The following is a 25,741-nucleotide window of genomic DNA, read 5'->3' as shown; positions in this document are numbered from 1 at the left end:
GATAAAAGGAAGTTCTGAAAAGCCTACACTTTTCAAGAAAATTCACTTACAGAGAAAAAATGATCGAGTTTTAAACTTTTTATTTATCGAGTAATAAATCATTTCAAATACTGCACTGTCCATAAGTAATCAAACAAGCATATTTTGTTTCAATATATTTTTTTCAATTACGACACATTTTGAATGAAGATCCCTTTCCTTTGACAAGACCTGAATATTTCGTTTTCAGTGATGATACCCAGTCCCTGACAAACACAGACAGGAGCAGGTAAGTGTGTCTCACCTGCAGGATGTCCTGGCTGACCCCCACCGTGATGCTCAGCTGCTGGCCAGCCTGAGGTGGCTGGCTGGACCCCGCCGGCCCCGGCTCTGACAGCTCCAGCAGCTGCTGGATGACATCGGCCACTGCCTGGGAACTCTGCTGACTTGGAGCAGATGTGACCTGGGCTTCCTCCTGCTGAAGAGGTAAAGTCTGAAACAGCGTGGCCTGAAACACAGCAACATTTCGTTAAAAATATAAACGATTACGTTAATTTGTACACCCATTTTTTTAAAAAAGGAAATAAACAGGCATATCTCCCTTATGAGCATTAAAATCCCAAAATTAGTGCCCCAAACATGAATTTTTTAACAGCTTTATTGGAGTATAATTGCTTTACAACGGTGTGTTAGTTTCTGCTTTATAACAAAGTGAGTCAGCTATACATATCCAAACATAAATTTTAAATAAAATGCCTCACTGACTTTTAAGTTAGACACAAAATTGGCCCTTAAAAAAATATATTCAATGAATTTTTTCTACTACAATTCAAGTCTTGTAAGTGGTGGTAAAGACTATTGCTTCAAGATGGGGGATGAAGCACACAAACCTCATCTCCCTCTTAGTCCATTAAAATGAAGGAGTAAAAGAGTTACAAAATATAGAAAATAAGCAAGAAATCACTGTGGTTTAAATTTTTTTTTTAATTCCCGAAAAATAGGGGCACTGGAGGAATAAATGCTCTGTAAAGCTACAGCCAAGAACATGTGAAGAGAGAGCTGATCTGATTCCTCAGAAACCCAGGAATGTGAAACGCATACACAGAAGAGGGTAGGGGCAGAGAACTACCCTGTGCGATGCTGTAATGGTGGATAACAGGGCACGATACACTGGCCCAAACCGACGAACATGCTCCACCGAGAGTGAACCCTAACATAAACTGTGGGCTTTAGTTAACAACAATACACCAGTACTCATCCATCGATTGTAACAAATGCACCACACCAGTGCAAGGTGTAACAATGGGGGTAGTAACTCATGTGAGCTGCTGCAGAGCAGAGTCTACAGGAGCGTTCTGTACTTTCCGCTCACTTTTACTGTTAACCTAAAACTGCTCCAAAAAATAAAGTCTATTAATTAAAATACTTAACACTGACAATGAATCCCCTGTCTTCCTCCATAGAACGGATGGCAATTAGGCACTTACCTTCAGGCAAAAAAATGGGGGACTGCCTCCAAAAGAGATAAAAATGAAAAAACTATTTGGGGAGAGCTAGGGCACCTTTTGTGGCCCTTAGTTCCCTGGATTAAACAAAAAATCTTTTACATTCTGCCACCAGGGACCCCAATTTTAAGAGCTGGCTCCCTGGCCAATTATAAGTAACCCTGGAGTTCAACCAGCTCTGTTGATGCATAAGAAGTTCAGAGGCAGGTTTCCTGATGCCCCCCTTCTTAAATACAGGCAACCAAGAACTATAAGACATCGGAAAGAAGGAGGAGTGGGGAGATGCACAAGAGAGACAATTCAATGACCAGAAGAGAACTTTTAAAAGAAAATGCTGATTAGATTCCAAAGGAAAGTACCTCAAACCAGAAAAGAGTATCTTGAAAAAGAAACGATCAGATCACAAGGAAAGATCTGAGAAATTAAAAACCTCACTAGCTTAAAACAAATTCAAGGAAAGAATTATAAGATAAAGTTGAGGGCTTCCCTGGTGGCGCAGTGGTTGGGGGTCCACCTGCCGATGGAGGGGGCGCGGGTTCATGCCCCGGTCCAGGGGGATCCCGTGTGCCGTGGGGTGGCTGGGCCCGTGAGCCGTGGCCGCTGGGCCTGCGCGTCCGGAGCCTGTGCTCCGCAGCGGGAGAGGCCACAGCAGTGACAGGCCCGCATACCACCAAAAAATAAATAAATAAATAAATAGATATATTAAAAAAATTAAAAACAAAAAAAGATAAAGTTGCAAAAAACCCTCCAAGGTAAAGCAAAAAGGTCAAGATTCAGAAAATGGGAGAGGCAAAATAACAGACAGTGTTCAGGAGGCTGAACACAGATCCCTAGACAGTCCTGAAAAACAGTACGTATAACCTGACACAGAGCACTCTTACACACGCAGATGAGGGTAAAAGGTGGCGTGGATCCCAGGTTTCCAAACCCCTATACTACATTTTCAGTTTTTTGCTGAGACTATAAATTTTAAAAATGATTTGCATTATCATTCCAGGTAATTCACTACATCTACATATTTGATTTGCATACTGCCAAAGGAAATGAATATTTGCTTGATTTATACACTGAAAATTTTATTTAAAAAATACTCAGTCCAAAATAGAATTTAAGACATAATTTATTAGACTCTAATTATTCTCCAGTTTTAGACCTTCTTTACAACGTCCTCCCTGATCAAGAGTAAGTTGAGGAATCATCCTAAGCTGCAAATATTGCGAGAAAAGAAAAGAAAAAGTAAACACTAAATGTGAACCTCATGTTTGGGAGCTAAATACAAACTAGGCCTATTTTCTCGTTTGGTAGGAGGCAGCTGCTGACTTAACACAGACTATCGGCTGAAGGCACTCATGAGCTACTTCAACACTCCCGAGACTTGTCCGTCCAAAGCCTCTGCTGTTGGTCAGGACACCAAACTCTATGCTTAGATGCTGCCACTTAGGATCAATTGGGAGCGCAGTAGAAGTGGCAGATCGAGGCTGAAAGGAGTAAAAGGGGGTGTGTTTGGGGGTCATACAATTTTAAATACATGCACTGAAAAATACAGTTGAGTTTCCCAAAAGCCCAAGGTCTCAGGAAAAAGGATCACTGTCACATTAGACCTGGAGAAATATTACTTTAAAGAGAGAAGTGATTCTTAAAATATAACATAAGGATAAAGAATATTCAATAATAATCATCAATAACACTGACCATAGGAATTACAAGTTCATAAATTAATGATTACACGATTACATTTTGTCTTATTTCTAACCAGTTCAGATGACAGTCCATAAATCAGAATCATGTAATATTATTCTAAAGTTTTTAAAAATTTGATTTCCTTCCACTCATTAAACAAATAAAAGTAGCACCATACTTCCATATAGGAAACTTTTATAGCACCTTTACGGTACTAAATACTATTAATAATATTCAATTTTCAAGGTCATAATAAAGATGATAGATTTGGTAAAAGAATACCTTCTATCAACCAGCTTACTAAGCTTACCGTTAAAACGTGAGCAGTCTCTGCAGCGCTTGTTGAATTCTGTGGCCCACCCATATGCATCTTGCTGATATGAGTGTTCAAGCTACCTAAACTTTTAAATACACAACTACATTCTGTACAATTATAGGTAGGGCCATTCTTGACCTTAAAAAAGAAAAAAGAAAAAAGAAGTTTTTACAATTGTTAGATTAAAATATTTAAATTATGGCAAATCATAATTTATCATTCAATTAAAATGACATAAATAATCTAGCCCTTTATCATACCTTTTCTTATAAGTTAGATAGGTCTAGAATCAATGACCCAACTCTTTAATCAATATTGGCAGTATGAGATTAATTGAAATTTCAGTCTTTTCTATAAATCAGAACTGGCAGAACTGGTTCAAGTGAAAAATCATAGTTTTCAGTTATTGTGCTCTGGTAAAAAAAAATGTCTGACATGTTCTCAACTTCTTCAACGGTTAAGCAGTGTTCAATAACGAAGGCCAGACAGTTAGATATAATTTTACTCTGAGCCTTGAACATACAAGTTAGGATGGATGGCCACGCAGTGTATACATTTTCCATTACCAAGTCCAATAGTCCACGGCAGTGACTACTTTTTGTTTAATAGTGACTACTTTTTAACACTATGACAGAGCCAAGAGTGGACTACAGAGCAGTAACACGGACAGGGCCACCCAGGCACAGAGGAAGCACCTACAGTATCCTCTCTGCACCACTCAACAAGCCCAGCCAGCTCTGAACTTGGCTAAGACCTCCATTCCACCTAGCACCTTGCTAAGAATGAACTTTACGGCTTTAGACTCATCACAGGATTAGATAATGTTACAAACAATCTTTAGAGGTTGCTCCTGTCCCACCGCAGGTCCCAGGATGTCCCCAGGCTGGGGGCAGGCGAGTCCCCGGCCTTCCCTGAAAGGGTTTCCTAAAGCCGGGAGCACCAACGAGCACGCCCTGGGACTGTTCTAAGGTGCCATTTTCCAGTTGCTGTGCATTTAAACACACTGTTATTCCTCAGCAATCACCTTTACACAGAGGGAGCTCCACCAGAGTCACTTACACAGCCCACACGTGTTCTCCTCAGATCGGAAGGTGACCTCACGCATACGTACACGCTCTTCCTAGTGTCTCTGGGTCTTAGATAATAAAGCTTAGTCTTTAAAAGCGACTTCACTGCATATGAAATTCTCAGTCTCTTTACAAACTATATGAAGTATGTAGGGTTTTCTTCATTTTAGTGTTAGATATACATATGCTTTTAGGAATGTGATACTTGTCATCCTCCAAAGTATTGTAGTTATATAAAATAAATGATCCATGATAGGAGTATTTGTGTTGCTTAAATATTTCTTCATAATCTACAATTAGACTAAATAAGACACCAAATCATGACAATTAACAAGAGCAAAGGTGGGGACTTCCCTGGTGGTCCTGTGGCTAAGAATCCGCCTTCCAATGCACGGGACACGGGTTCGATCCCTCGTCAGGGAACTAAGATCCCACATGCCGCAGGGCTACTGAGCCCGCACGCCACACCCAGAGAGAGGCCCACAGGCCACCAGAGAGAAGCCTGCATGCCACAACAAAGAGCCCGACGCAGCCAAAAATAAATAAATAAACAAATATTTAAAAAAATAATAATAAGAGCATAGCTGAACCAGTTTAAGAGAAATACTTCCAGAGTTTGCAAATCAGTATTACCTGGAGACAACAAAAAAATTAGGAACATCAGTTTGGCTGAAATAGTTAGCTAACATGCAGCATGGAGGGAAATACACCGAGCAGGGCTCTGATGGAAAATGTGAATGGGCCCATATGCAAGGTCAGCAATACCAGCACCAGAAAGATACTTTCTCCTCAATTTCATTTCTTGTCTTTCAATTTCTTACACTTGGAAGTGTCTGTTTCAGGTTCACTAAAGGGATGACATAGGTTAGCATTCAGATTGATGGACCACAACTAAGAATGGTATTATGATTATTTCCAAACATTTATTCATCAAAGGTATAATACTGTTGACAGAAAACAGTATTTTATATTTCTCCCATGTATAAGCCAGAAAGGTTCAAATGTGTGTATATATATGTGTGTCTGCGTATATGTGTATGTATGTGTGTATATCTGTGTGTGTATATTTGTGTATGTCTTGTATGTGTATACGTGTGGGTCTGCATGTATGTGTGTATGTCTGTGTGCATTATGTGTACATATACATATATGTATTTTTTTAAACAGGGTCTGCTCTGCACAAACTTTGTCTACACTGAAAATGAAGAATTTCTCAGGTTCACTCTTAACTCAAGAGCCATCCGTGCAGCCTGTGACGTACTGCACACCTGTGAGGACCACACCCCCAAGTGTGACGCTTACCTCTGAGTGAACTCTCTGCACGTGTGACTGGAGGTTCCCTTTCTGAGAAAAAGCGGCAGGACAAAAGGCACAGGCGTGGGGTTTTTCACCTGTATGCTTAATCATGTGAGTTTGCAGCGCCCCCTTCTGGTTGAAAGCTTTTCCACATTCGCTACATTTAAATGGTCTTTCACCTAGAGAGGGAGAAAAATGATCAAAACATCATTCCATACTGTGCGAGCATCTGATGGATTAAAAGAAAATACTTAAGTTACCCTCACTCAAGACCCCGAACCTACCCCTCCAGGCAGAACGTTCCCCTGTGGCCGCAGACTCACACGTCTCACTACCTACTCAAAATCTCACAAGTAATACCAAGGTTATCAGCAAACTATGGAAAAGGCAAGATTAAATTTCAGGTCTAGCTGGCTCTAAAGCACCTTTTCTTCCCTTAAGGTCCCACGGGAAATCACCCAAAAGTAAATGCATCTCGTACCTGTGTGTATCCTAATATGCCGAGTTAACTGACTTGGCTTTTGGAACGTCTTTCCACAGTGTGGGCATGAATACGTGAATCCGCTCCTGTCGATGTTCCGATTATAAGACCTTGTACTTGACACCCTAGTATAAATAGAGGGAAAATACTCAGTAAGTCGAATCCCTTGTGCCACCACTTCTAAATCAAAATCCTATGGGAAAGGTTAGCCGACTGGCCATCAGAAACTGCTTTAATGAGAAATCAATCACATGTAAGTGTGTAGGACACACACACACACACACATACATGTATTAGTCTTGTGTATCAATATCATAAAACTCATCTTTTTGGTTGGGGAGGAGGAGAGTCGGAATGTCTCTTCTAGATAAAGCTTTCCCTGTGATGACCAAACACAAAGACCTGTGCAGTGTGGTTTCTATGTCGACACGAGTGTGTGCTGCCTGCTCCAGGCTCCTCCTAGACGCTGACGATCTCCAACAACGCGGACCCCCCCCTGCGCAGCAGCCCTGGGCACCTAACTCTCTACCTGACACCCCCTGAAGGCTCCCGGGCACCTCAAACCTAGCAAGTCCCAAATGAAGCCCTGTTAATTCTCAGCCTGCTCCTTTCCACAACAGGAGACGGCAGCTCCCAGCTGTGAAGTTTAAACCTTAGAAGTTACACTGGATTCTTCCTTCTCCCTCACCCCTGACTTCAAGTCCATCTCCAGAAGCTGCTGGTCTCACCCCAAAACACCTCCAAAGAAGCTCCCATCTCTCCACCCTGCAGCCACCAGCATGGCCTGAGAGCAGCGCCGCCATTCTGTGGCCCTGATCCACGGGTCTCCCTGCTTCAACCTCACCCACAGAGCAGCCAGGCTGCGGCCTGAAGGCTGGGCAGCTGGATCCATGGGCCAAACCCTCCCAGGTTTTCCCGCAGCCCTTGGGTAACACCCACGTTCCCGGGTGGGCTCAGCACCCTCCAGCTCCGAGACCCTGCCGCCTTGCACTCAGCCCCAGGAGCGCCACTCCACCCCGCAGCCGGCTCCCATCACACCGGCCTCCCCCTGCGGCTCAGACGGTGGCAACTGCTCCCCTCCCCGCCCACCAGGCCCGGAACACCGCCCCCCCCAGACCTGCAGGGCCGCCTCCCCCTGCTCCTCACCTGGGTCCCACCTCAAGCGGCCCTCCTAAGAAAGGCCTACACCAGACAGGTGCCTCAGCAACTGCCCCATCCCTGGAGCATCACCCCAGGTGAATCCAATCCTACTTCCTTCTCAGCACGCCCACTGCCTGAAACCTGCACCAGCTAATCCGATTGCTTGGCCGCTGTCTGTCTCCCCTGCTAAACGGCAGCTCCGTGAGATGGAAGCAGTCTGCCTGGCCCCCGGGAGGCCCGGGGGCCGGCACTCTAGTGCGCGGTGACCACGTACGTGCCTTCAGTCGCCTCTCCAAGACCTCTGGGGACAATCAAAAGAGCCTGTGCTAGAAGGGCATCACAATAAAAATCTAGTGTGACAGACACACGCGTCATGTTTTGGGAGTTTAAAAATCGTCGAAATAACAAAGCATCAGGTGGGAACCACATTAGTCAACAACCAGCAATATGAAGGGAGGGGGAAAGACAGGAGAACTTTGATCATATGGAGATGTTCAGTCCACGCTTCCAAAACACAGTGCCGAAGAGAATACATAAATACTACAAAGCACTCAGGCACTTTACAAACTTTATTAACTGGTGTGGGACCTTTTGCTGTCGTGGTGCTGGTTGTTAAACAGCTCCTAAATATTGGAGCTTGGAAGGGTGGCAAGTTAAACTGATGATACTGTCATTAAAAAGTTAATCAATACGGGCGTTTATAGTTTGTTGTAGAGATCAGCTCAACGAGTGTGACCACTGATCATCAGCATTAGCTAACTTAGCACAAAGGGCCAGGAACAACTCTGCATTTCATATCATTGAGAAGGAAATATCAGTAAATATATATATATATAATCAGGAATAGGCCAAATACAAAATTTCGAAGCCATGTTAAGTTTTACTAGGAATAAATGTATATATGTACGTAAATATAGGCGTGGTTGCTAATATTATGAGCATTAAGCCAGACTATTAGGGTTTAAATCCCTAACACTTGACTTATGGCTGTAAAACCTTGGGAAAGTTACTTGGTCTCTCTAGCCTACCTTTTCTCATCAGCAAAATGGGGACATAAAAGTATCAGGCCTGAAGGGTTGTTTGTAATGATTAAATGAAGTTTTATTATATATTTAAATACACACTAAGCACAGTAACTATTTAAACATGTAAGTTCTAAATAGGTAGTATAAATAAACCGATTCAGTAAACAGGGTGCTAATGTGGCCTTTGTGAATCCACTCTACACACCTTGTTACCTGCCCATAAAAATGTATTGCCAATAATACTTTGTTCTGCACCTTTTAACATTATAATATAGCTAACAACATCTACCCACCAGTCTGACATTTAAATTTTCGACCTTTCCTGTCCTACTGTAGACACGACACATAACACATGCTATGAAAGACATCCCGACACCACATGAGATGAGTTGCCCAGTTCTTGTTTCTAAAGCAGCCAAGATGCGTAACCCATCATAGCAAAGCATGCCCATTTTTAATGTACTGTATAATTTTTTTAGCCCAAGAAAAGGCTCACACCTAATTTTATAATGAGTCTTCATGTGCTCCCTCAGCTGTGATGACGTCTCGAACTCCTTCCTGCAGGCCTTGCAGGTGTGAGTCCGGTTCGCAGCCAGCTCCTGGCGGTGCTCCTCCATGTGTATGGCCAGCTGGCTCTGCAGGGTGAACTCATCCCCACACTCAGAGCAGATGAGGTTCTGCAAAGGCAAAGACCGCCCATGAACAGAGCAAACACTTCAGAGCCATCACCTCGTGAAAGAACTCATACTGTAAATGGCTGATACACAAAGTATGCTTTCCTCTGGAACAAACACTATTTCACCTCTCAACAAATATATCATCATGTCCAAATATGAACATATAAAAATGATTTCTTTCCTGATAGAAACATAGGGAAAAGGATGAGAGAACAATACAATTTCTGAGCAAAGCGAATTGTTTCAAATTGGCTGCTGGGTAAACGGCATTTTGTCCATCTGTGCTGTGAAAACTTTAAGGAGAAGCAGAATGACTTCAGTACCACAAAAGGGTCAGGAAAGAATTTCAATTAAGATGACAGTTTAATAGGCTACCTTAAAAGAAAATGACAGCTGGTAAATTTTTAAATGGAAACACCTATCATTCTTTCAATCTGGTTTATGGGTAGTCGATTACGAGAAGTCCGCGACTCTGTCCAGAAGTGCCTGGCTGAGCACCCGAACAGAGCTGTGGAGTAAGTATAAAATACACACAGGATTTCAAAGACTTACTGAAAAAAAAAAGGTAGCTCAACTTTTAACATTTGAATTAGAATATTTTGGATATATTTTCATAAATATATTAAAATAAAATATATTTCATCTGTTTTCTTTGTAACTTTTGGAAATATAGCCACTATAAATTTTAAATTACTCAAATTTCAATTAGGATAGCACTGGTCCAGATGTTCTGGAGTTGGGCCTTGGTTCACATGAAGGCTGCCAGTCACCAGCTGTGTGTATCTGGGGGTGCTGACCGCTCAAAGTCTGTGAAGCAGTGGAGACAGCAACGCCTGCCCTCACAGGGTTGTTATAAAGTTAAGGACAACAGCGCATGTAAGATGCTGAACGGTGCCTGGCACAGAGGAAGTACCCGGTAATGAACTGCTGACTCAGTACAAAGTTCAATGAGTTTACTCATGTGACCTTCTATAATACAATTATTTATTTAAGTGATCCAAACATGGCAAAGAATGAGTGTAACCTGTCAATGAGCATAAACTATTATTTCCAAACAACAAAATATATAGCTGTCTTCCCATCAGACTTTCTTCTAATGACTGCACCTGACAGTCTCGTAAGTGCATAGAAACAGCATTAACATGAGGTTGTTCATTGATACTACTCAGAGCATCCTTTGCAGAAAAGACAAGGATGAATGGAATACTTTGAGCAATCCAACAATGACGTCAATTTAAGTAACTTTAGTGTTACTATATAATAATTTAAGGAAATAATGGACTATCTTGTTAGTATCTTGCTGATAATAAAGACATTTCTTCTTGGGAACTGTCAAAAATTTAAAAGCCACCTAACAAAATTTGCTGCCTATCTTGAGTGTGGCACTGGGGGCATCTGCCACACCCTGAATCTGTACAGCAAAGTATTCTCCTTTCACTGACAACTTACAATCACAAGATAAACCCTGACTTGTTACCCTCCCACCCGCACCGTGATTCTTTCATTGCTTTGGCTCAGACCCATCCTCTTTTCAGGTACTTTTTCACCAAATGAGCAGATTAGTATATTTCAGGAGACATCTACATGATATTACTCAGAAACTGATCAGAATTTTCTGAGTGGAAACTCTGGTTTATGTACAATTTGCTCATACGGCGAAAGCAGGATCAAGTACATGCTGGGCCACAACCGAAACAGGCCTCATGATGGAAGGTTTCGTGCTGCCGCTGTGTTACACCCAGCCAGACCCAGGAGCCAGGATGGGCCTCCCTCCCTGCCCAGGACCTGGCACCTCGAGCAAGTCTCAGTGGGGAGTGCGAGGCCTGTGGGCAGCTGGCGGACGTCCACTTTACTGCGCTCCCCGCAGTCGGAGCTCCCGGCAGGCCCTCTAGGCAGAGGCAGTGGCTAGTGCCTGCCCCAGAAGCAGGTGGTCCTGGGGGAATTCCAGTGATCGCTAAGTGGCCAGCAGATCATCCAGGGAAACATACAGCACTCTTATCAGCCCCCATCTGGCTGAAGATATAATAATTTTTTAAAGTAAAACACAGTATAAAATACGATAAGTACTAAGCGCCTTTAGGCCACTCACCCCGTAACACTGGCCCTTGCTGCCTCCCCCACCGGGGCTGCCCACGACCTTCCTTCTCTCGAGCCCCCAGGCTCCAATGCCCAAGTGCTGTCCTTGCTCCTGCCTGGGCTTTCTCAGCAGCCACTCTTCCTTTCCTACAGGAGTCTGCCTCAAAACGGCGCTCAGTGCAGGAGAGCATCCCTAGCCCACCCCACAGGACACCGCCCTCCTCTGAGCCCCGGCAGCACTGGTCCCCATCACAGGCCACTGGGCTCATCTCTTGGCAGGTGTCACCCTGTTCAGAGGCAGGGCCAGCTGGGGACTGGAGGGCCACCTCTCAGGGCCCCTCTGCCCTGGGCCCTGGGTGGGGGGCGGGAAGCAGCGTGCAGACCGGTCCATCCCGCATCACCTGGCTGAGTCTCAGTGCTGCCGGCGGAGAGACTACACAGGCGGGGAATCAGAGCACGGCCTGCTTCTGCCCGGCAGAGGACGGAAGGCCGGCTTCCAGCCGGGCTCTCTAACACCATCGGAGGGGGCGGATCTGGGTGCCACTTCCTTCCGCCAGGAGACGGATGCAAGATTAGCTCCCTACTGAAGCCCGGGGGTCAGGGGAGCTGAGGGCCACCTGCTTCCAGGGGACAGGGAGCAGGACGGTGCAGGCGATCGCTCTCCTCTCAGCCCCGCCGAGCTCTTCAGTGGGTATTTGGCTGGAACAGGGTTGGCAGTGTCAACAAGATTTTCTCTTGTGAGACCACCCTCTTCCCAGTTTGGGCTGTTGGCAACCAATCTTCTGGCATGCTTTCATCTACGCCTGCTGGCAGAAGGCTACAGGCTCTTCCAGCACCCGGTCCAGATGTACAGCAGGCAAAAAAGCAGCTCGGGGGCTCACTGCCACATGGTCCTCAAGTCCTGAAGGCCCTCAGCTGCCTGCCGCCTTCTTCCCACCCTCAGGAGCCTCTAGATCGCTTGGCTGTGTGATCTCTAGGTATTTTCAGTTGTAAGAGGGGCACAAAGGGTCTACTTCATCTTAGCTGGATTCTTATCGGTTAATTTTAAGTGCAACTAAAGGGAAGGAATTATTCCTATAGTCGATACTGATATACCACATTCAAATCAATTAACTAAGAAATAAAAACACACAAAATAGGCAAAGGTAGCTAAAGTGCATTATTTAACATACATGGAAAAGACTGATAATTGTGTTCCAGTATCTATTCTTCTTCTATACAGTGGGTTTCTTAGCTGAGCACATGGCTGCGTGCCGACCTTCCTAACACTAACCACCCCGTGTAGCGACCGTGCCCCTTCCACTTGACGGGATGGCAGCAGGCTGATGCTCCGCCTCTGGATCTGGCCTTCCCACAGCAGACGCGCCACCTCCCTCCCTCCCTCCGCCGTCAGCCACGTGGTACAGAAACCCTCAAAGAGAGCAGAGTATGTGGGGTCCCGGACTGCCTCGGCCACCCCACCAGCTCTGTACTGCACGGCACCAGACTGTGCGGAGAGAGAGGAAAACTCTGAACCTGTACCCGAACACAGCCCTTTTTTAAAAAAAAGAGCACCCTAGTTTTTACATATTGCCAACACATTTTCACGTCAGAAGTAAGCACTGCAAACCCTTTTTGTTGTTGTTCTGCTCATGTGAAACCGCTAGTCCTGAATTCCTGTTCAGCATGGGGTTACTAAGGTCAAGTTACTGAATATCACTTCTCAACTTCCAGAGCCTTCTCCCTGGCAGCACAGTGGCGCAAGGGCAAGAAGATAAAGCATTTTCAGTTCCCATTCCCAGCTTCAAACCAGTTACACAAAAGCCTCTCTTCTGACTATTCCAACCCTTTTCCTCTCCTGTGATTATCTATTGATCTAAGAGAGAATCTGTTATATTCCAAGAGAGAAAATAGAAGACAGGTTAGTAGTAATAGAAATGAAAGTCAACTGATTTCAGAAAATACACGCTTCTCAAAGGCCTTTTGGGAAAAAAAAAAAAATCTGGAGTCAGAAACTATGAACTGTTTACGGTCCTACAACAGTGAAAGACAAAGACAGCTGGAGCTTCACCAACGCAACAAGGATTCAGATGAGACCAGGCTGCACAAGCTGCCGTCACAGCTGCTGCGCATGACGGGGCTGCCACTTCAGGAGACGACGTCACAGCAACGAGAAACCGACACAAGCAAACGGCGTAAAAGCAGACATCAGAGACTGTGAGCTCCACTTGGGGGACAGTCTGGAAAAGAATCTGGACAAAGGGTGTGGAAGACAGAATAAAGGGAAGGTTTTGAAAATAATGTATAAAAACCTCAGAGTGTCTGGAAATGATGAATTACCGTTATTTCTCTTTCCAGTCATGGAGAAGGTAGAGAAAAATGTTAAAGGTGTATCTGAAGAAGCATTAGGATGGAGCACAGCAGTTTCACTGGCCTGCGTCGGCGGTGCGCGGCTGGGAGAGCTGCGGGGCCCTGGCTCGGGGGCACACCTGCCCTACGCCATCACCCCCAGCGCTGGGGCCACCCGGGGCGCCAGGACAGGTGAAACCGCTTCAATCATCTCCCCCCACCCCACCCGCTGCCGTGAGCCCCCTAGAGGATTGACACACACAGGCACATGCGCGCGCGCGCGCGCACACACACACACACACACACACACACACAGAGGCTTCACCCCCTTGCTGATGCGGCCTAGACCGCAGGTTACATCATTTCAACCCTCTGCCAACACCTGACTCACTCGCTATCCCGTCACACACGCTTCGTCAACCGGAACCTTGATGCGAACAACCATCTGACCTCCTACCCGGCTGAAGGGCGCTGTGAAGAAGCCACATGCTCCCCTCCCACCCAACACACAGATGCGTTCGCAGCCACGACCCCTGTATTACGTGTAACACAACCCACGTGTCTGTCCCCGGTCAGGCTCTGCTCCCGCTTCCCACAAGCAGGCTTCCCACACCCATGCGCCTCTCCACCACCTCATTCTTCTGTGAAGACAAGGCAACGCCTCCATTTCACAGAGAAAAATGAGGCTCTGCAGCCCCAATCCAGGCTGAGAGGGAGGCGGCAGTGACCATGACAGACTCGCAGGGGCCCTCAAGGGAAGACACACGACCCTCGACAACCGTCCCACGTCACACGGATGACTGGCTCAATACCATTCAGTTTCAATGACATCGTAATGTTGTGAAGCTGGCTTTCAGTAGTTGCTGTGGTTAAATGAGTGAAAATGAGTGAAATTCAATGTGAAACAGGAAAATTGCAGGGTTTAAAAAGCTACGCAGGGCTTCCCTGGTGGCGCAGTGGTTGAGAGTCCGCCTGCCGATGCAGGGGGCACGGGTTCGTGCCCCGGTCCGGGAAGATCCCACATGCCGCGGAGCGGCTGGGCCCGTGAGCCATGGCCGCTGAGCCTGTGCTTCCGGAGCCTGTGCTCCGCAATGGGAGAGGCCACAACAGTGAGAGGCCCGCGTGCCGCAAAAAAAAAAAAAAAAGCTACACAGTACCTAATTTACATACGGTAGTTTTTCAAATGGCTACTAAGTTACTTAAGACATAAATACTTATTGGACCTCTTAGATTTAACTACTTCAGAAAAAGAACTCTTAGTGTTTGGCTCAGTGGAAAACTTGCTGAGACACAGAGACTAAGGAAGCTGCAAACCAAGAAAGGGAAAGCTGCCCTAAGCCAGCAGGAAGGGCCTGGACTCCCACTGTCACACCTGCGTCCCCTGTCCACCGGAACCTGTCCTCACGCTTCTCTTCTAGGGTCAGAGGCAGAGGTATCGCTTCTGCTCACAACTCCCTTCTCCACCTACTCTCATCGGAAGTCAGTCCTTGCCCCTCCCGATGGAGACGTCTGAAGATGGATGATTAGAGCAATGTTAAATTCTTGAGTGTGGTAACTGTTTTGTGATACTGAGGAAAAGTGTCTTTGTTTTTAGGGGATACAGCTGAAGTACTTAGAGGCGCAGTAGTAACATGATGCCTGCAACTATTTCAAACTTGTTCGAAACTTCGAGGGGTGAGATCGGGTTTACTTTAAAACCCCCCATGTACTAGGTGAAAACAAAACAAAACCAAAAATCTCATCACCTAATTATTACTTGTAGATGAGGCTGTACACCTGAAAACTCAGAGAATCTGGTAGAACAGCAGGCTACAAAACTAATATACAAAAAAGCACTGCTTTCCTATAGACAGATAACAAATAATACATCTTTGAAAGAGCCATTAAATGATATTTTAAAAAAATGTTAAAACATTTAAGAACAAATTTAAATAATGTGAACCCATCTGAACAAAACATACTGAATGTTTTGACAATAAAGATTCAATATTTTAAACATGTTCAATTCTCCCCTTTAACAATCTAAAAATTTTATGCAATCAAAATTAAAATACCAATTAATTTTTAATTAGGCAAAATTCTAAAGTCCACATTAATAATAAACCAGAAAAGTAAAATAAGAAACATACAAACATTTGTTTATCATTGCAAAGAGAAATACAGCAAAGTCAAACTGAAAACCAAGAACCTGGTCCCAGGAATGCGGCGGGGTTACAGAAAGGAGCCAGTCTCCTGAGTGCCCCTTGTTTTTATCTTTTTGACGGCTACTACTTACTACCCTAATGTTCAAAGACTAACTTCCCAGCCCTCAATCCCTACTCTGCCTGCATGGGGCTGTCTGTCTCTGGTCTTACGAGCCCCACCCTAGTGGAGGGCAGTAAACTGAGGCCCACAGATCGTGAGAATGGGAAGGGGGCCTAAAAGAGAAAGCAAACGAATGCAACAACCCTGTACTGACCTCAACTCTGAAACGCGCTTCATGTACAGCGGTTTGGGCCAAGCAACTGTGAAACAACTTCCAGTGTTAACACAGGACCGCCGAGCACACGAGGGGAGGGGCGTGTGCACTGCTGGGAGCCCCGCCCCGCCGTGGAGGAAGGGACACACAACCAGGAACTGGGGGGCAGGTGGGCGCCCTGTGCAGAGGGGCTGGGGTTGGAGGGATGAGCGTGAACTCAGGATTTCTGAAATACAGGTGCGCCCTACACCCTGTGGACCTGCATTAGAAGACACGGTGGGATTTTAAAAAATAGTGATTGTACACTTGGGAAGCATTTCTAAGCAAATCGTAAGACCCAGAACCTGTCAATGAATAGACTGCTCACTGCAGCTACACACAAAGGGCAGAAACAACCTACACAGAAACCTGTTGATTATGACACAGGTGTACACAAAGCATACAATGTAACACCATGCGGCTGCTGCAACAATACCTAAGATAGAGTCAACTGAAGAAAAAGCACAGAATACTGCTACTGGGTGGTATCAGTGGGGATGCAGAGATGTGTACGCGCACTGAAAGCCCCTGGGAGGATGCAGAAGAGACTGCTGTGCAGGCAGCTCCTGGGAGGAGGACTGAAAGTCGGGCCCGATGGAGACTTAAGTCTCACTCTCTAACCCTTTCTCTGCTGTCTGAGTCTCACTGTGTGAACTTATTCCAAAATTAAACACTTTCTGCCTTTTAAAATGAAAACAATGGCCATTTCTGGACAGCGCTACAGCTGAGTGAGACAGGCAGGCCTGCAGTCTGCAGGAGAAGGTATAAAGCAGCATGCGCTCTCGAAAACATAACGTGGCATTCTATAAAGAACTTGAAAAAGCCTTGTTAATTCAGTAAATCCAACTCTAGCAATCTATCCTAATGAAACAATTAAAGATACATGCAAAGATGTATTATTTATAATACTGAAAAAATATAAACAACTTAAAGGTTAAATAATAAAGGAAATGGTAAAAATATCATGATGCTATATCCAGATGCTGAAGACTTTAATAAAGCAATTTAAAATAGTGACATGGGGAAAACACTCATGATTCAGTAAGTGAAAGAGGAAAAGACGTATTCACAATGTATTAAAGGAAAAGAGTGGGTTACAAAACAGTATGTATTTGCACTAAAAAAACTATCCTTAAGTATATAAACTATTATGGAAAAGTATATGTATAGCCAAAAAAAAAAAAAAGCCTGAAAGACTACACAGCTGACCCTTGAACAACACAAGGGTCTAGAGCGCCGACCCCGCGCAGCTGAAAATCCGAGCATAACTTCAGGGTGGCCCTTCACGTCCACGGTTCCCCATCCTTGGAGTCAGCCAACTTAGCACAATGTAGTACTGTCATACATACTGACTGAAAAACTCCACGTTTAAGTGGACCTGCACAGTTCAGACCCGCGTTGTTCAAAGGTCAACTGCATATGCGTTCTCTCCCACTGGTGTGATTATTGGTTCTTTTATGTTACTTTTGTTAATCTTTAGTTTCTAACTTTTTCCAAAATAAACATGTATTACTTATACAATAAGATTTTAAAAGATAAAAATTATTTTATATAACAAATTAAAGACATAAAAAGAGGACACAAAGCGATATACGAAGTATAATAAACTCAATTTTCAGGATGCAAATTTTATATATGCAATTTAAACGCTGTATGTTTTTCTGTCTCTGGAGGAAGCTATACCAAATAGTTACCTGTACTTGTCCCTGGGTGACTGCTTTTTATATTTGCATTTCCCTAGCTTTCTATGGTAACAATGGGGGGTGATACTTTAAGCAACAGCCGTGCATACGGCACAGGGAGCCCGCCTGTCCCCAGCGCAAGCAGGCCTCTCTGGTGCACACCAGTGGCACGGCCCTGTCACCCTTCACTCTGTCCCAAGACTAGGCCTGTGGCCCTTTCAGGACTGTTCACTGTGGTGCATAAACTGCTTTGGGTCATCATGAATTTCCTCTCTTCTCCCAAATTCCCACGTGTCAGGGGATCCAGGAGCCAAGCAAGGAGATTCTACCATCTTCGGAGGCAGAAAATTTACTTTTGGCACTCAGAATCCTAAAAAAGTTAATTTTTATTAAGAAAAAAAGAGTGGGGGGCACCTCTGCCAGCCACTGTGGACATACTTTGATCCCCCAAATATACTACACACTAAAATGTCTCTGCCCCAAGGTGCTGACATGACCCCGAAACAAACACTTTACCAGTGACCTGGAGACTAGCCAAGGCAAATTTAATGATAACTGACTCCTTGAAACCTATACGAAAGGCTTTTTAAAACTAGTTTAACCCTAACATCCTCCTGATGCATTTTAAAAATCCTCAGATGCATTTTAAAACTCAGTGAACAAAGTATAGGCTGAAATAATTACCTCTTCCTTTTCATGCAGCATAACATGTGCTTTGAGACTAGCCACTCTGGAGAATTTCTTGTTACACACGGGACAGGTAGGATCCTCCCCATTGTGGGTACATTTGTGAAGTGTCAAGTTGAACTCAACATTAAAGGTTTGGGGGCACTGGTCACATCGATGTGGCTAGGTGGAGAAAAAAGTCGAGAAGCCACTGAAACACAATCTTTCCACAATAAATGTCATTCAAATATTAACAAGCAGCATAATCCACAGATAAGCTTCCTAAGGAACTTCTGAAGTCCTTCTGGACCTGAAGTCAATAAATCCAAAACGGACACAGTAAAGCTCCTTACAGAATTTCTCAAAGGAGTATAAGGAGACACCACATCTATATAGAAAATATTTCTAATAAGAAATGCTGCCTATAAACGTATCAGAATGTAGCCGCTATGAAAATAAAAGTGAGACACTTCAACTCACTGGGTGGGGTTTTCTCCCCTCTTTCATGACACCTCCACTGCTGTGAACAAAATCACAAGTAAACTAAGTAACTGTGAAAACTTTCACTAGATTTTAACAGAGTTGCTTATCCCCATCTAAAATTTCCCCCAAATGGAAGGTATTCTGCCCCCTACTAGTAGAAAGCTAAAGTAATCACTGGTATTTCTCTTGTAAATATCAAGACCCTAATGGGTCAGTATTTTCAGATTCTTCAGCTTGGGAGAGTAAGGCCAGTGGGTACTGGTGTCCGTACCGCATTACCATAGTCACAGCAGCATTCATGCCGAAAGTAAGGCTGGAGTTGGTCAGATCCCGTCCTCCAGGAAAGAGATCCCTGGTGTTTTTCTGGTCTCAGATGGCTCACTAGCTTACAGCCTCCTAACCTGGAGAAAAGTCGGCAATCACTCTTTTCACTGTAGTTTTAGCTGCCACTTTCCAACTATCAGGCAGCTCGTTCCATTAGGACACTAACACGCTTGACATATCCCACAGGGGGCACTGCAAGAGAGTTCAAATCCCTATTTAAGAGAGTGCTGCTCCCTGCGGAAGTAAGATCTAAAACATCTCAAATACCTTCTTAAAATGCAAGACCACTTAAAGGTAACACTCCCTGCTGGAGAAAAACACATCAAGATAAGGGAGATTGAAACTACTGAAGAAAGTCGTATTTTAAGATTATTTCTTTGTCTACCCATAAATAACTTCATTAGATTCACCAGACTAGCTCTCACTTTCTCTCATTATCTAATGATGGGTAGAAACACAACTACAACTAAAAAAACATCAAAATATTTATTTACAGAATATGGAATGTTCCACAATTTAGGAATAAGAAAAATGTTTACATGTTGATTTTCACAATTCCTCCAGTTTCAACGCTCACATTTCTGACATCCCTTTTTAAAATACATACCTTGTCATTTCGCTCGTGATCCCTCATGTGGCGTTGAAACTGGGACTCTTTTGGAAAAGATAGCAGACAGATTTCACATTTATGGAAGTTTGGAACTTGATAGGCATAATTAGTGTTCTCCGCATTCAATGTTAAAACTCCATCTATAAAATTGCATAAGTATAAACAATAAATACCAGTTGTTATTCTCAGCACATAAATGAAACTAAATTATTTGGTTATTGTTTCGAAACCAAATTATGTCAGATTTATGAGAGATTTCAGAAATGAATGGTACCTTAAATTTTTTTAATGGACACGTTTTTAAGTTAGAAATGAGAAACGTTGAGATGACTGAGACATGGACTACAGGATTCTAACACCTGTGAACAGGATTGTCAGAAACCTGAAACTAAACTCCTGAGGCTTAATATCCACTCAGCGACACACAAAAGCCATCGTGTTTCTTAACCTTGCCTGCCTGCTCAATACTATTTCTAAGTCACAACAAATCACAGAGGCACTTCTCCTCTAAGTCACTTTGAGCGTTCATCAATAACCCAGTTTCTTAAATCACTCAGTAAACAAAACTCTAGTAGAAGTATAAAAGCTGATTCACTAATTCAATCTACCTCTGAAAACTGCTGCAAAGCAAGATAAAGTCAAAAAGGCAAAAACTTTTGTTCTCTCACATAGTTATGGTTTTAGGAAGGTAAAGAATTGCAGTGCTTTGAACAATCCTCAGGTTTTACAGTATGCTTTCAGTGTACAGTGTGCTTACATTTAGGTAAATGGCTATAAACTTAAAAGTATTTTCAAACAAGAATATGCAATAATCACAAAAATTTACCAAGAACGTCATAAAATAAAGATGTCCTAAACGTCTTCAATTCTTGAAAATAATACTCTAAGTCTTATAATTTTGGCACAAATACACAATCCATATTAACTAGACAAAGACAGAGATATGTCACGTACAACTCTTTGTATCCAACTTGACCCCCAAAATATTAGAAATTTGGAAGTTGGGTGAGGGGTTAATTTTAAGACTCAATAAAGCTCAGGAATGTCTTCTATTTCTCAAACGTCCATGTGGTGAACACAGCATTCCAGCATTTTCTCTAGACCTTTACATGCCTGTTCTGAGCAAATGGCCTGCAGTCCCCTGTTTGGCCAACAGTCCTCCTGGTCTACAGCAGAATCTGCTTAAAAGCAAGAGCTGTGAACTTCCAACGATGGGAGGTGGGGTGGAACCATGCTGGAGACAGAGTAGAAGCGGATGGAGAAAGCCGGCAAGAGCTCCAAAACATCCTCCCGGCAGATCCTCCAGTAAAGCGATTCCAGTTTTGAGAAACACTGATGCAATTCAAAAGAGTGTAACTTCATTCAGAAACAAAGTGGATCTACTAAGAGAAAGATACACATAATTTTTATTCTATTTATCCTTAACTCTATCCACATTCAAAGCCCATACATTCAAAATCTCTACACCAAACTGATAACAAAATGTTGTATGACTCCCCAGGCCCAAATAAAATGATTGCTGGGACCACATTAATTGATATATTATTCCCTTTTGAAAAGTGTGTACTATGGGAAGAAACACTAAAGGCACAAGTAAAATATCTGTTGACAACTGTGTTTTAAGAACTCAGTAGTAAGTGTTTTAACCTAAAGCCTGAATACAATAAGAAAAGAGCCCCTCAACTTAATTTCTAAAACGCAAAATTAAAATGCTATTTCAGGATGTAGAATGAGACAATTTTCATAGTCTCTATGCTGAAACTACTTAATATGTTACCTAAAAAGGAGAATTAATTTCATTTAATTAACTGCAATTGATAGATAAATCCCTGAGATAAAAAATCGTACATTTAAAACTGAAAAATGATGTCATTTTGCTTATGAATTAAGACTTTTCTAGAAAATAGTTTTATCCTAAGCAGCAAGACTTCGCTCTTTAACAAAGCTCCAAATGTAATAAAATGACTTTTTCAGTAGGTCCCTTCCCGCTGTTGATAACATAGTATTAATCTGGTTCAAAGACAAACTTAAAACAACAATTCAAATTACAGTGTAACTGGGAAGGAAAAAAACAAAACAAAACATGTTTTAGTTTCCACGTTGGGTCTAATTTTAAAGTCCACAGCATCTCTAGACTTTCACTTTGCTTCGCGGCTGTCCCTCTGGGCACTGAGAGAGCAAAGCCTTTCTCCAGGGCTGGGGGGTGCTAACCCCACACTCGGCTTTCTTTCTGCTCAGAGCTGGCCCTTTCTGGGAGAGTCCTAGGCCTCAAAACAACCCCAATTAGGCACCAGCTCTTCAAGTTCATTCACATGTCTGGTCCCCAGAGTACTTGCTCAGAAAGAGGTCTATGAAATTCACGTATCCTTAGGATGGGCTTCAGGAGATCCACCAACTCCGAGAAAACTACACGCCAACATACACGTGTGTGCACATGTCCACTGTTGGGGGTGGGCGGTCTCTGCAGCCACAGGGCCCCCGGATTTCTAAGGGGCTAGGGATGTAGGTTAAGGTGTGACCAATTCACATCAGTCCTGCTGAGTATGGCTGCATTTTTAAGAGGCAGCTAGAACCTCACGTGAGACGTTGGGCCGCACATATTCCTACTGCTTCCCCAGACGGAATGGGAATGAGCACAGAGCCATCTGCATTTGGCAGTGCTCAAACCTAAGAGCTCATCCAGAACAGTACTTTTCACCTATGTGCTTCTGCCCTCTGAGAGGACGGGGAGGAATCGTCATGAGATCTCAGTGGTGCAAGGAAGCTTCCAGACGTAGGACCCCAGGCAGGACCCAGACTGTCCCCACATACACGTCCCCTCACACACAGACAGGCCCACCGCTCTCCTCAACTGCTCACCCTTCCTGCCACCAAGAGCTCCACTTCACCATCAAAATTAAACAAAACCCGGTTTACGAAGATCAGAAATTGAGCACCTTTGCTTCCTTGAGGAAAACTTGAAGACCAGTTTCAAAATCAGTTTAACTCTTTATGTAGAGATTCTAAACAGTATATAATAATAGTTGTGTCTCCATCACCCCAAAATGATAAAGCCTATCACAGAGTTGTGCAGGTGAAACAAGATGATGCTTCCTGGTGCTATGGGGACAAGAGCCTATCAACCGTGTCGGAGCACGGCCACCTCTTCAATGCTCATCCTTGCTACTCTACACCCTACCCATCACTCCAGACCACGCTCTCCCACGGTACCTACCCACAGGCAGGCCTGGCATGTGACAGCGGGGACAAGACGAGCCGGCTTTCAAACTGCTCTTCCCAGAACGGGCCCGGCACATCAGACCAGCCAGCTTATCCGCATGGCAAAGGTCGTCCACAGCCCCAGTTGGAAGAACCGAGGTGGATCTCTTCTATGCAAAAGACCTACGATGTGACACCAAGTTCCAGCAAAACCTACTGCGTTTATAGCATTCAGGGATTTAACTCAAATTCGCATCTCTCGACTTAAACTCTTAAGCACTGTGCATTTAAGATCTCAGCTACCCGTAAATCCTGATGAGGCATTTTCAATGTCTAAAGTAACTGAACCCCCAGCTTTTAACCTGTTTTTATTTAGTTCTGAAGAAAAATCTTTCCAAACTAGAGCTGCTCTCCCCCTCCTCCGCCCTCAACAGGCACCAGCCTCACTTCCCTCTTTCCGTCGTTCCCCACGTTCCTCCCAGAGCCCAGCTCTTCAACCAGCAGCCGCCTGCGCTCCCTCTGTCACCCTCTGACACCACAGTGCTCTCTGAAGTCACCAAGCAGGCCTCTGGGAGTTCTGACAGGCATCCCCCCCCCCCCACTTCAGATCGGTACCACCTTGCCTAATCTCCACCATTCCTTCCCCTCATTTCTACTTTTTTTAAAATTCCTTTCTACTTTCTTTTCTCCCATTTTCTACTGCTCCTCCCACATTTGTCAGCATTCAGGTTTTAGCACAGCTGAGCTTTTTTAGGTAAAACTCTGAAGTGAAATGGGCAAAACTAATCCAGGCTGTGAGATATCAGGACAGTGGTTAGTCTTACGAGGGTACTGATCGGATGGAGCATCGTGGGGATTTCTAGGGTGCTGGTAACATCCCATTTCTTAATCTAAGAAATTATATAAATAATTATATGAATTATTAATATAACCCATATAATCTGGGTGCTGATTATAGGAGAAAGTTCTTGTTCTGAAAATTCACTGAACTGAACATAATTTCTATTCTTCTCTGTACGTTATATATCAATAGAAGGTTTACCCCAAAGTAAAGTGCTCTAATATGCAACTTCCCTTTTTATTCCTGTTTTCTCTTCCAGATTGGGGTCAACTAACTAGGGTCTAGCCTCTCCGGTAAGCAGAGTTTCATGGACCACAGCCACGCTCACTGGTTTACGTATTACTGTGGTGGTTTTGGGTCTGCGACAGCAATTCAAAGTTACAGCAGAAACCTTAACACCCACAAAGTCTAAAGCATTTACCATCTGGCGCTACAGAAGAAGCCTGCTGCCCCTGTCCCAGAGGGTAAACCGGGGTTCCACACCGGCCAGCCAGCACTACCGCAATCCCTGCAATGTCTGTTACCCTCCAAGCTCCGTGGCACCCCAGGGACGCCCCAGAGTGATAAAGGCATAAAGGGCTGACATATACCATGCTTTACCTTCTACAGTAAATAGCCTTAACATTTACTTAGGCATAATCTCCTTAAAACTAAGACCTTTGTCTTAGTCATGGGAGAGAAAGACTGGACATTCCCCTAAATAATAGTTTTCAGAAAATCAGCACAATGAAGGCAGCTCTCTCTGTATCTCACCATTCTGCCCGATACCTACGTGCTTCACTCCACGTCTTCTTACCCCACCCGCTAAAGGCTTTCCGCCAAGCATTTTCAATAAATGCAACAATGAGCATCAGGGCCTTGGTTTGCTACACAATGATTAGCAACTACATATTTCCTAAAAATGTGCAGAGATAGTGTTTTCTAAGTGTGACAAGCGTACCACCAGCCGTCTGTGAGGGGATTTTAGGCAGCACAAGAAGAACTCACAATTTTACTGGCTGTGTATTTATTTTAAAATGTCTTAGTATAAAGTATACTTGAAATTTAGTATGAGGTACGAGCACATGGACAGACATACAGACCAATGGAATAGAACTGAGAGTCCAGAAACAAACCCATACTTCCATCGCGAACTGATTTTTCAACAAGGGGGCCAAGACCATTCACTGAAAGAACAGTCTCTTCAACGAATGGTCCTGGGACAAACGGATATCCACAGGCAAAAGAATGAAGGTGGACCCTCACTCCACACCACACACAAAAAATAGCTCAAAATGGATCAAAGACATCAATTTAAGAACTAAAGCTATAAAACTCTCAGAAGACGACAAAAGGAAAAAGCTTAATGACTGTGGAGGGGTGATGGTTTCTTAAATATGACACGAAAGAAAAAGTAGATAAACTGGTCTTCATCAAAATTTAAAACTTTTGTGCATCAAAGGATGCTATCAAGAAAGTAAAAAGACAAGCTACAGAATGGGATAAAGTATCTGTAAGTCATATATCTGATAAGGGCCTAGTAACCAGAACATATAAAGAATTCTTACAAAAGCCACAAAAAACAAACAACCCAATTAAAAAATGAACAGAGGGTTTGAATAGACATTTCTCCAAAGATATACAAATGGCCAACAAGTAGATGAAAAGATGCTCAGTGTCATTAATCATTACGGAACTGACAAGGTGATTCTAAAATCTAGATGAGGGACTTCCCAGGTGGTCCAGTGGGTAAGACTCTGCGCTCCCAACGCAGGGGGCCCTTGTTCGATTGCTGCTCGGGGAACTAGATCCCACATGCATGCTGCAACTAAGAGTTCACATGCCACAACTAAGAAGCCTGCGTGCTGCAGTTAAAAGATCCCGCATGCGG

The 25,741-nt window shown here is 43.9% G+C and overlaps 1 protein-coding gene across 6 annotated transcripts in view; it reads right to left on the bottom strand.

Moving 5' to 3' along the window:
* The window catches only part of ZNF236 (zinc finger protein 236), a 94,693-nt gene that overhangs the window by 61,547 nt on the left and 7,405 nt on the right, over positions 1-25,741 (bottom strand). For 4 of the 6 annotated variants that reach the window (XM_082641188.1, XM_082641183.1, XM_082641185.1 and 1 more), the window contains exons 2-8: positions 19,830-19,972; positions 18,434-18,598; positions 8,988-9,166; positions 6,325-6,449; positions 5,850-6,022; positions 3,475-3,618; positions 284-487 (exon numbers count right to left, since the gene is read on the bottom strand). In XM_082641188.1, coding sequence (XP_082497314.1) covers positions 284-487; positions 3,475-3,618; positions 5,850-6,022; positions 6,325-6,449; positions 8,988-9,166; positions 18,434-18,598; positions 19,830-19,972 — 1,133 coding nt within the window. Of the gene's footprint in view, positions 1-283; positions 488-3,474; positions 3,619-5,849; positions 6,023-6,324; positions 6,450-8,987; positions 9,167-18,433; positions 18,599-19,829; positions 19,973-20,945; positions 21,152-25,741 lie in introns of those variants that run through there. The other 2 variants (XM_082641187.1, XM_082641184.1) reach the window with 2 other exon arrangements.

Source organism: Mesoplodon mirus (genome assembly GCF_964341445.2).
Source record: "Mesoplodon mirus genome assembly, chromosome: 13".
Taxonomy (NCBI): domain Eukaryota; kingdom Metazoa; phylum Chordata; class Mammalia; order Artiodactyla; family Ziphiidae; genus Mesoplodon; species Mesoplodon mirus.
Note: the sequence above shows the minus strand (reverse complement) of the source record. Positions and strands in the feature narration are given on the sequence as shown.